Source organism: Periplaneta americana, chromosome 17, assembly GCF_040183065.1.
Source record: "Periplaneta americana isolate PAMFEO1 chromosome 17, P.americana_PAMFEO1_priV1, whole genome shotgun sequence".
Classification (NCBI taxonomy): domain Eukaryota; kingdom Metazoa; phylum Arthropoda; class Insecta; order Blattodea; family Blattidae; genus Periplaneta; species Periplaneta americana.
In genome coordinates this window covers 67,632,612-67,645,374 of record NC_091133.1, presented here as the reverse complement: position 1 = coordinate 67,645,374, position 12,763 = coordinate 67,632,612, and the positions used below count along the sequence as shown (strand labels likewise).

Below are 12,763 nucleotides of genomic sequence, written 5' to 3'. Positions count from 1 at the left end.
GGATTTGAGGGAGGTGGGGTATGATGATAGAGACTGGCTTAATCTTGCACAGGATAGGGACCGATGGCGGGCTTATGTGAGGGCGGCAATGAACCTTCGGGTTCCTTAAAAGCCATTTGTAAGTAAGTAAGATTATATCAACAAATACTCGTGTTTTGACTCGAATCGGTTGTGCTGGTTCGTTATGAACTCTAAGAGATATTGGTTCGATTTTGGGAGAGAATTCTGTGATATACATATTACTTGGTTTATTTACGATTTTCTTATACGTTCTAATTCCACATCATATAGTGTGTGTGTGTGTGTGTGTGTGTGTGTGTGTGTGCTGCTTGCGCGCGCTACGTTGCGAAAGACGTCCTTATTCATTTTTCTCCGAGAAATACCGCGAATAAAATTACAAAACAGTTTCAGATCTTCAGTTATCTACATAATAAGAGTTAATTTGAAATCATTTTCGGATACAATATTTGAGTTTGAAATATCTATATTTATATCACATAGGTCTGGCCGCGCAGTCATAACACCTGCTATACTACACGAACGTTAAAAACGTTGCCTTGACAACGTTCTTTTATACGAACTTGGTTTTTGGTAATATGATCGCTTATATAATTGCATGACTATACTACACTGGCGTTAAAAATGCTGCGTTTGGTTGCGTTGCTTCGACGTTGGGAAGTTTCTACGCAGAGGTCTGTGTTGGCAACGCCATCTTTTGCAAACGTATTCATACTACATATGCGTCACCAACGCAACGTCAACAACAGACTGGATATTGTCAAGCAAGTGCAGTTTTTACTACCTACTCTTGGTGAGAATGAAACCATTTCGAATATACCTCCACCTAAACAAGAAGACATACCGGATGGTATTATTTCTCAGGCTACTTCGGGTCATGAGAGTAATGTAAACGATACCCAAACAAAATCGGGACCATCTCTTCGCTCGACAGGGACAGGAAGAAAAGAAAAATATTCTAGTAACTGCAACAAGGGATATTACAAATATATTATCAGAGAGCGTGGCCATACAAAGACAAGACAGAGAGAATGACAAGGATGGAAACAAAGCTTTTCTATTATCATTTGTCAAAATCATGGACAATTTACCTCCAGAGCTTGCAATTGAAGCCCGTTTCAAAGTTTCTGAAGTGTTCAGAAACCTGCTTGTCGAGCAACGGGCAACATCATGAATGTCCCAATTGTCAGATATGTCGCCGTTGAGTGTTATTGCCGATGGTTCAAATGATTCTGAATTTATTGTTAATTTCAGTCAGTACTGATTTCTGCAGCTTGTAATGTTCTTAATTTTCAACATATTATTCATAAAATATAAATATAATCATTTTCTGCATCTTGTAATGTTCTTCATTTTCAACATATTGTGCATAAAATAAAAATATAATCATTACAAATTAAGGCAAATTTTATTACTTACCTTAATGTTACAACCAGCTTTTCGACAGGATGAATTGATTTCCTCATTACAGTATCAGTATTCCTAATTTTATGAGAAATTAAATTCAAAAGATCATCAAAAAATTTTATTGACATTCTGTAATAGAGAAAAAACTTTTCGGGATACTGTCGGTGATTTTCAAATGCAGTACAGTGAAACCTCTCTTTAAGGATACCCCCAATATACGGATACTCTCATTTGACGGTCAGATTTTTATGTTCCAACTGAAATAATCTAGAAATAATGATAAATTTAACTCTCGTTTACAGACACTGTCAGACACAAACACGGAAAGCTGTTTATAGTCCTAAAGCTTGCTTTACCTCTTGACTGCGGACAGAACTTGGATTTCAAGACCTAATGCGTTACAAAAATGGAAAATTTAGTGCAGAGATTCCTTAACATGAAAGAAGACAATAAGGTCCGCGATCGTGAAATTGTATTCGAAAGGGTTAGTAGGATTATTCTCTTCAGTTCAATTAGTTCTGTTTCGAGAGACATGGCACCTGAACATAAAGGTTAAGTTGAAAACAGTACTGCATAACTGTAGACCTAGAATAACAACGCATGGCACAGTACTGTATTTTCCTTTTCCGGTCCTATCTACTGTAGTTCAAAGTTGCTTTGTGCGAACTGTGACTCGACAGTCAATACTGAGCCACTTTGCTGGCTGGTTGGCGTCACTTAATGAAACGCGTTGAGCTGCGAACTCTCAACCGTTGCAGCTAATGTGCAGAGTCACAGGAATCATTAGTTCACATCAACGCTAGTAAAGAAAATAACTTGAAATGATTAAGTAAATTTCTATATTTTTACGTGTAAGATGTTCTTGTAGGTTATTTATTTTTGGTCCACTGATTGCGTTTCTTCTAATTTATTCTCAAGACGATATCCTAAATATAAATTAATCCTATACATACCATAAGCAGAATTATAAGCTACAAATCATACAGAACATGTTTAAGTATTGAATATATATAAAATTGAAGAAATTATTGGATATTTATGACCCGTTGTATTCACACTTTTAACACAATATTTATTTCTTTATTAAATATAATCATTTTTCTAACACTTGGCATCAGCTATAAGTGACTCAGTACCTTCTTAAAAAGATTGACCGATAATTACAGTGATTTTGCATTGAAAAGTTAAATAAAACTCGTATAAAATTCATTAGTTACGAACACACGAATTGTATATGAAAATGATAGAGGAAAATTTATTTTGGTTAATTTCACTTTAAAAGTAGTTGTTTACATTACTTCTTGAAAAGTAGTTTTTTACATTATTTATGTGGTTCACATGACCATTTTCATAAAGAATATATTGCGATAAACTACCTAGCTATACATCCCACAGGTTGTAAAACAAACCTCCAAACAAAGCAGCCTCCTTATAGCAGATGCCTTTATTGATTCAGTTCATTTTCACAACTCATTCAATTAACCCTAGAAGTTCTTATTACCTCTGGAAGGCTTCTGGGCTCTTGGATGTGAATACCGCCAACTTCCACAACAGCTGGCACCATGGGTCTGGGCTGTTGCAGGCTGAAGTGGCTGTTGACGAGTAAGAAACTCATATTGTTGGCTATATCTGATAATGGAGGAAGATCCTTTCCGAAATACTGGCCGGCAATTCTCTGAGCAGGTCGCTCGGAGAAGAAGTAATAATACCACTTCACACATATTGAGAAAACTGTGTTCACCGTTCTCTGGGTGAAAGTCATAGCCTCTGTATAGGGAAGAAAGTAGTTTGGTATGTATGCTGTGTTTTCAGGGTTACCGATCCTATCATTTGCCCAAGGTAAAATAACACTCGAAATTAAACTGATGTAAGGGGACTTGAACTTGTGTACAAACCCCAGAAAACAGTCTGTACCAAATATTTCAGTAATTATAAGATCGTATGTCTGAGTGGAATTCAGCAAATCTTTAACTACAGGGTGTTTGAAAACTTTTTCACATACGTTCACGTTTTCTTTTACTAGGAATTGCAATACTGATATTGGATGAAACGTTTCTACGATTTGCATAGGTAAATTGTTAATCACTGGTCTTAAAGATTCTTCTACATTGAGATCTGTGTAGTTTTCTAGCCTTGTCTTCTGAGGAAAATGACTAAGTACATCGACCTGATGACCCCTGGTAGCTAGGGCTTTCAGAAGTGCTTCATACATTATGAAATGACTCCTTCCGTTGTATGGGAAGAGCCCCAGAATTCTGGCTCCATAACACCATTGCTTGAAGTGTGTTCCAATCAGCAAACAGATTAGTATACATTTCATCTGAAATAGAAACTAATTGATAACATGCCATCATAATTAAAATATTAAAAAGTACATGTATTTTTCTTTCAGTTTTACTAGCACCAGAAAGTTACAAGTGTCAAAATAGCAGGCTATTTATTCAAACTTTGACTTCAGCTAGTATGTTTTAATAACAGAATTGAATTGTATAGCTCGCGCAAGGAACGATTACCGAAAAGCAATGGTGGCGTTGCTGTTTGTTTTGACGTGTGTATGTAGGCACGCCAAGGGGGCGAGAGGTGTGAGGCGATGAAAGTACTATCTCTTCCAAGATGATGAACAGATGAGGACATCGCTGTGGAAATAAAGAACGTAGCAAGAGAAAAATTCGAAGCTAATTAAACGCGCAATATATGTTTACGAATGAAATAATAATACCGTGCGATACAAGACACGTATTCACATGCAATGGAACAAACTGAAGTCGTAATGTAACTATCACAACGCAAGACTGATTCTATCGATGTCATTTCTCTTCCGAATGTACTGTTGAAGATCATTCAAGCTATCTCGTGACCTTTCCTGTCGCCCGCTCTTCCTTATCGCATTGTTTGATTCGCATACCTTCCGTCGGTATTCCCTGCTTGCGAGACCTATACCATTGTTTTCAAGAAACATTTTTATTGGGTTATTTTACGACGCTTTATCAACATCTCACGTTATTTAGCGTCTGAATGAGAGGAAGGTGATAATACTGGTGAAATGAGTCCGGGGTCCAGCACCGAAGGTTACCCAGTATTTGCTCATATTGGGTTGAGGGAAAACCCCGGAAAAACCTCAACCAGGTAACTTGCCCCGACCGGGAATTGAACCCGGGCCACCTGGTTTTGTGGCTAGACGGGCTAACCGTTACTCCACAGGTGTGGACAAGAAATAAATTATCACTTTTCATTTCGTATTCAATTTGATCGTAAACAATGTGTGTTATATCATGACAAAAAGTCTAATATAAATCGTGTGCAATATGGTGTCCTACAAGGATCTGTTCTTGGGTCGTTTTTATTCTTACTCGTATTTTCTATTAATGATATCTATTACAATGTTCAAGCAGATGTTATTCTGTATATATCTAGGGACTGACATGGCACTGTGTCACTGCATTTTATATGTAATACAGAACACGAAACTTCAGTTTTTTATTTGAATAATATTCCAAATTTGAACTATGAACGATAATATAATTCTTAAGATGAATACAACTAAATTATTTTGAAACGTGTAAAACAAAGAATGAGAAAGCATGTATCACTTTCGCGACATTCTTCTTTAAAAATTATAATGTTAAAATGAAGGAGAGGCCCTGAAATAAAAGTACGCCTATAAAAATTAATTAATATAATCCCTGTAGCTTCTGAAAATGTTCTTTTCGAACATAATGCAATTTAACAACAGAGATAGTGCGTAAGAAGACAGAATTAAGATTTGTGGTTTATATTAATGATATTCGGTTTCGAAAACCAGATATTTCAAAGATCGGACTTCTTGTTAAGTAACTGTATACATATGGAGAGACTTGATAGATGGCCAGACGTCCCATGTCATTCACCGTTTCAATTACTAGCGTTGATGTGAACTAATGATTCCTGTGACTCTGCACATTAGCTGCAACGGTTGAGAGTTCGCAGCTCAACGCGTTTCATTAAGTGACGCCAACCAGCCAGCAAAGTGGCTCAGTATTGACTGTCGAGTCACAGTTCGCACAAAGATAATTCTTTTACCGTCGTGTGCAACGTACTCTCTTAAAAGAACGTTTCAGAAACTCGTTATGTGGAAATAAGTCAACGGAAATGAACAGGGAGCAATATAACCGCCATGCATCCTTCATAACTTCCAGTCACAATTTCTATGCACTTGATTTAATCTCCTATTGTGAGCTTATACAGTTTAATAAAAATGTTGGCAATATTAAATACAAGTAATTACTTAATTATTTTTCTCTTTTAATACCTCCTTCTAGATTCTTCATACTTGGGGGGGGGGTACAAATTGATGTCATATTTTTGTCTCAAACTAGATACACAAACGTCTAACTACGGTGATATGATGTTAGGCCTTTTCCTAAAGTATCCAAAGATACCTCATTAACTGAGGATACATATCCATGATCTTAAGAGCGCAGCAAAAAATTCTGGATTGTATGAGGGATACACACGGACGTAGAATATATATATATATATATATATATATATATATATATATATATACATACATAATTTGAACTGGTAATAGAAATTACGGGAAAACGGGTGAACGGATTTTAAAAAATGACCACTCATTTTGAAGCTTGGAACCCAACGTTTTTCAGAAAAATAGTAGTTTTCAGTGAAATGTCAATTTTCCTACATCATTTTCCTGTTTTCCAAAATCCATCTTTCGTCAGTTTTGAGAACTAATTAATTGCATTTAAAATAAAACAAAACACACACTATAATAAACAATATACTATTACACGAAGGCCATGACCTGCTGGATTGCTTACATATTTAGAGCTGAAGTTCAATTGGTTATTAAAAACTTCAAGACTTACTAAAAATTATTTACAGGTCTGATTCTGCGGTGTGTAATTTTCTCAGTACAGTTGCGTATTGGACATTAAAATCTACAAAACTTGAGGTGGTTTGATGACATTATTACTATTGGAAATGAAATATTATTATAGTTAATGCCATGATGTGACTATTTTTCATTAATTATACATATTAATGTCGTGGTCGAAGGCATCTTGCCTACGACTCGCGTTACGGAATGCGCGCTGGTTCGAGTCCTCATGGGGGAAGAAATTTTCCCATGAAATTTCAGCCAGTGTATGGGACCGGTGCCCACCCAGCCTCGTGATGCACTTGGGGAGCTACGATAGGTAGCGAAATCCGGTTGCGCAAACCAGCTATAACGGCTGGGGGGCTCATCGTGCTAACCACACGATACCCCCATTCTGGTTGGATGATCGTCCACCTCTGCTTCGGCATGTGGCCGTGAGGCCAGCAGCCGGCTGGTCGGTCTTGGCCCCTCGTGGGCTGTAGCGCCACGGATTATTATACATATTAATGCTATATTGATGATATGAAATTGAACCGTTTTGGGGTTATGCAAGTAGATGTAGAGAATATTTTAAATTAGATCTTCATTTCTATAATTTACTGAGTGGTGTATATATATGCCTATACAAAAAAAAACTTACGTAAAATAATAATATTGTTATTAAAAATCAAATATTTTATAGTAGTGTGTATAGTGTGGTGTAGATATTTATATGCGTCATTCTCTTCAGTATTGGCTCGAGAGAGCGCAAAAATTACAGTTCCTGAGGAAAGACCAAAAGGTATTAGTTACTGATAAAATAGGAAGGCTCTCGATCATTTCAGCAAGATCTCTTAGCAGGATAAAATGATTTTACCCTCTACATTTGTAGCTCTACATGCAATAACTATACCAAGATGCTATGTCTATTGTTCGAAAGCATAGCAAACCTGACTTTTTTTAACTTTCACCTACAATCCACAATGACCTGAAATAGCTATTGCTTTACTCCCACATGAAAAACCCACTGGTCGTCCTGACATTATTACTTGTCTTTTCGCTTTGAAACTCAAAAACTGAAGGTGGGTAGATTCAAGAAAAAGTATTTGGCATAAAAAACCATTCAAAGGGAGTACGTTTCGTTATTACGGAAGCAAATAATTATCAAATATCTGGTATTTTTCATTGAAAATAAATCTGAAAAAAATTTATTTGAACGTCTAATGAAATTAGTTTGCAGCATTTGCTGCACAAGCCACTAGTAAAATATATTAAACACATAAAGAGCGACCCTTGTCGCTATAGCAACACATTCGGCCAGTGCATGTGCACCAACAGAAAACGAACGGCTTGGGGTTTGCTTCTATGCAGTGCGTATCGCTGGCTCTTAAGGGAGGAATTAAGTTTATCTGCGTCCGGAAGTTGTTAAAGTGACACAAGTCTCTGAATTAACACGCACACTGCAATTTAATGTAATTACGAAGTTGAGTCTATTAATTACGTAATGAATTCATAGTTCAGATTAGATAAAGGAACAGGTGAATTAAGAGTGAGGTTAATTCTACAGAAAAATACGTTTGTGAGTCTAACTACAGGATAAAGAATAAAGGGGATTACAACGTTTTATTGTTTTATTTTCTGGTTTTGTAGTCGTTAGGATTGATAAAAAAAGCTGATAACTGTGACGAATGTGAAATGATAAATGTGCCGGGGTCTGGAAAATAACAGTCAAGATATTTGCATGAAGAGAGAGTGAGCAAAACGAGAAAATGTTAAGATCTGCGTATTGAATATTGCGGTGGCCTACGTACGCAAGCAAACATACTCTCTCGTAAATATAATTTCAGGTCGAAAAATAACGGAAGATGAAAGGAACGAAGGAAATAAATACGAAATAGATATCGGGATGATAAATCAGTCCGTGGCGCACTTCTTTTGGGACTTACTCTGACGTTTGTCTTAACGCTTTAAGGGGAGAGGATGGTATTTTTTTTAACTTTTTACCTATTTGGTGTAAAATATTAATTTTTGTATGTAGAGAGCTCATAGCTGTGGCAACTCAACCAAATAAAAATATTTTGAAAAAAAAATTATTTGGCGGCCCAAATTTGAAAAAAAATATACCCAATGCTGGATTGTACTAAAAGATAGATTCGAACAGTTTTTTGCAATGTATTTGCAAAAGTATGTTCTACAAACTGTCTGTAACACAATTTTGATATTAGTCCCTACGTTTGTAAAATAAACAATTAAAATTTAATAACAATTTTCTAATTTCCTTTCTTGCAAACAAACAGAATTTTTAAAATGAAATCAATTAACAAAATTCTGTTACAGGGAAAAGTTTCCTAATAGTCTAAAGAATGTGCGTTCTAAATTTCATGCATGTATCTTTAATAGTTCAGAAATTATATCCATTTTTGTCTGGCAATGTAGCAAAAAAGTGAAGTTACTGGAAACCGATAAAAGCGGGCGTGTGATTTAAAAATCCATAGCGCAGGAAGTTTAAAAATGACCTCTCAACATCCGCTAAGGGCACAAATACGCACAAAATCTTATGCAATGCATTTCACACATATCAAAGGGTATTTTAAAGACAAAAATATTTTTTTGAAAATTTAATTTACCGGAAACAATAATAAAAGTGGGCGAGTGATATAAAAATCCATAGCGCAGGAAGTTTAAAAATGGCGACTCAACATCCGATAAGGGCACAAATACACAAAAAATGTTATGCTATGCATTTCACACATATCACAGAGTATTTTAAATAATTTATTTTTAATTTACTCATTTTTCACCAAAAAATACCATCCTCTCCCCTTAAAAGAACTTTGAGAAAACCACAAAGAAGATGAATGGTCTCAATTTAAGAGACAGAATCAATTGGCTCATTTACATAGTGTTAATATTATGTATTCTAAGGGTAAACTACCATAGATCGTTATAATAAAGTTTAGGAAAGGCTTTTGATCTAGGGTTATGAGAGAGATTTGAATATTGGCATGATTGTTACCCTCGTTCTGATGACAGTGTACATCAGAAGCTAGTAAACTATCTTAAATTCTGGATACCAGGCGAGCCATGCACCAAGTCCAGTTCCGTCAGTCTCTCCAGTGAGGGATGAAAAACAATGTTAAGTACATATACTGTATATGTAATATATTGTATAATGTATAAATTACAGTAGAAAACAAGAAGTTATGAAAGAAGATACAGAACAATTTGAAAGAAACATCGAAAAAAGAATGAAAACGATAGTAAACAATTATAAATATAAGAAAGAGATATTTGTTGCAAGAAAACTATCTGGATATACTGATGATTTTAAACTAATGGAAGGCGATAGGCTTTAAAAAAAAAGAGAAAATGTCTTACCATGACTTTCTTCGGAAGTAAAGTAAAACTGATATTTTCTTGTTGTAGGTTTTCAAGTAGCCTACCCTTTAGACAAGCTCACGAAGAATCTATTTCTGTGCCAAGAAACTGTTCCTTTTGCATACAGATGGCTCTGCGGTCGTATAGCCGAAACTGAAAAGCAAAAAATATGAATATCGTAAGAATGAAGTATATTCGAGGCTTCAGTGAGAAAGGGACCTTAAAGTAAAATGTCTCAGTCAAAGCCTTACATCTTGCTATTATTTCTTGAATTGTTCTTGCATATTATTTAATTTATTTATTTATTTATTTATTTTATTTTTTTACTTAGTTATCATAATAATGCATTCATTTATTTATTCGTTCCTTCATATATATTTATGTATTTGTTTATTTAATTATTTATTACTGTACAATATTTTCTAAACTTCAGGAGACGATATATCTAAAAACATCAAATGGACATTTTAACGACATAATTATGGTGAGAAACTCTTAAGTTAGAAGGGATTGTATAATAATAATAATAATAATAATAATAATAATAATAATAATAATGTGTGACCAGGGGACTGGGTAGTCTCTCATTTCTCCAGGAACACGACGAAAAAAAATGGTCGAGAGTATAAAAACACATTAATGTAGGAGAAATATTGAAAAGACTTGCCTAAACTAGACATTAAATATACACAATTATTTCTCTTGATATTAGAATTGTCTAGTGCAGATCACAACTCAATTCATATCATTTGATTAATATTATCAGGCACTGTTTGCACACTATAATAGTGGTCAGTCAGTCAGTCAGTCAGTCAGTCAATCAATCAGTCAATCACTTAATCAGAGTGTCTTTCATTTAGTCACACAGTTAGCCAGGCAGTCGCTTAGTCAGTCAGCAAGTTGCTTCAATCAGTCAGCCTGTCACTTCGTTAGTGAGTCAATCAGTTACTCAGTCACTTACTCTGTCAGCCACTTAGTCATTCAGTCACTTAGTCTATCAGCCAGTTAGTCAGTCAGTCACTTAGTCAGTTAGTTAGTCACTCAGTCTGTAAACCTGTTTGTCAGTCAGTCACTTAGTCTGTCAGCCAGTTAGTCAGTCAGTCAGTTAGTCAGTCAGCCAGTCACTTAGTCTGTCAGCTAAGTTACAGTTCCCAGTCAGTTAGTATGTCATTCAGTTAGTCACTCAGTCACTTAGTCTGTCAGCCAGTTAGTCAGCCAGTCACTTAGACTGTCAGGTAGTTAGCCACTCAGTCACTTAATCCGTCAGCCAGTTAGTCAGTCAGTCACTTAGTCTATCAGTCACTTAGTCAGTTACCCAGTCACTTAGTCAGTTACCCAGTCACTTAGTCTGTCAACCAGTTAGGCAGTCAGTCACTTAGTCAGTTACCCAGTCACTTAGTCTGTCAGTCAGTTAGTCAGTCAGTCACTTAGTCAGCCATCACTTAGTTACCCAGCCACTTAGTCTGTCAACCAGTTAGCCAGTCAGTCACTTAGTTACCCAGTCACTTAGTCTGTCAGCCAGTTAGTCAGTCAGTCACTTAGTCTGTCAGCCAGTTAGTCAGTCAGCCAGTCACTTAGTCTGCTAGTTAGCCACTCAGTCCTCAATCCGTCAGCTAGTTAGTCAGTCAGTCAGTCACTTAGTCAGTTACCCAGTCACTTAGTCTGTCAACCAGTTAGTCAGTCAGTCACTTAGTCAGTTACCCAGTCACTTAGTCTGTCAGCCAGTTAGTCAGTCACTTAGTCAGCTATCACTTAGACAGTTACCCAGCCACTTAGTCTGTCAACCAGTTAGTCAGTCAGTCACTCAGTCAGTTACCCAGTCACTTAGTCTGTCTGCCAGTTAGTCAGTCAGTCACTCAGTCAGTTACCCAGTTACTTAGTCTGTCAGCCAGTTAGTCAGTCAGTCACTTAGTCAGTTACTCAGTCACTTAGTCTGCCAGGCAGCTAGTCAGTCAGTCTATCAACCAGTCACTTAGTCAGTCAGGCTGTCACTAACTTAGTCACTTAATCTGTCAGCCAGCCTGTAGTAACTTAATCTGCCGGTCACTTAGTGAGCCAGTCAGTCATTTAGCAACGCAGTTACTTAATCAGTTAGCAAATCGGTCAATCAGTCAGTCAATCAGTCAGTCAAACTGTCAGCCACTTAATGAATCAATCAGTCAGTCGGCGGCACTTGCTTACAAATAATCCATCAAAATTAAGCTAATCCTGAAAATGTACTAACGACATCTGCATACAACATTTCGAATTAACTTACTGATGAAAGAACTCATGTGTGAATTATGTATATTTCGCCACTTGTAACGACCGAAAGATACGATACTTTCCTCACCACTCTGTCCATTTGAAGAGAAAGATACGATACTTTCCTCACCATTCTGTCCATTTGAAGAGAAAGATACGATACTTTCCTTACCACTCTGTCCATTTTAAGAGAAAGATACGATACTTTCCTCACCACTCTGTCCATTTGAAGAGAAAGATACTATACTTTCCTCACCACTCTGTCCATTTGAAGAGAAAGATACGATACTTTCCTCACCACTCTGTCCATTTGAAGAGAAAGATACAATACTTTCCTCACCACTCTGTCCATTTGAAGAGAAAGATACGATACTTTCCTCACCACTCTGTCCATTTTAAGAGAAAGATACGATACTTTCCTCACCACTCTGTCCATTTGAAGAGAAAGATACTATACTTTCCTCACCACTCTGTCCATTTGAAGAGAAAGATACGATACTTTCCTCACCACTCTGTCCATTTGAAGAGAAAGATACGATACTTTCCTCACCACTCTGTCCATTTGAAGAGAAAGATACAATACTTTCCTCACCACTCTGTCCATTTGAAGAGAAAGATACGATACTTTCCTCACCACTCTGTCCATTTTAAGAGAAAGATACGATACTTTCCTCACCACTCTGTCCATTTGAAGAGAAAGATACGATACTTTCCTCACCACTCTGTCCATTTGAAGAGAAAGACACGATACTTTCCTCACCACTCTGTCCATTTGAAGAATGTGACACATTCATCCTATGATAGGTCTACGTTGTGAGTTCTGGTGCACTTCAGCAGTAATTAACGGAGTAGTATTAG

General features: G+C 36.4%; 2 protein-coding genes across 5 annotated transcripts in view; one reads left to right on the top strand and one right to left on the bottom strand.

Moving 5' to 3' along the window:
* LOC138693158 (lachesin-like) overlaps positions 1-12,763 on the top strand; it is a 1,789,721-nt gene that overhangs the window by 1,619,312 nt on the left and 157,646 nt on the right. The gene's annotated exons all lie outside the window — the stretch shown is intronic.
* LOC138693157 (UDP-glucosyltransferase 2-like) overlaps positions 1-12,763 on the bottom strand; it is an 86,161-nt gene that overhangs the window by 11,798 nt on the left and 61,600 nt on the right. Inside the window, exons 2-3 of the mRNA XM_069816847.1 lie at positions 9,662-9,814; positions 2,927-3,745 (exon numbers count right to left, since the gene is read on the bottom strand). Of these exons, the coding sequence (XP_069672948.1) occupies positions 2,927-3,745; positions 9,662-9,664 (822 nt within the window). The 5' untranslated portion in view covers positions 9,665-9,814. The remainder of the gene's footprint in view (positions 1-2,926; positions 3,746-9,661; positions 9,815-12,763) is intronic.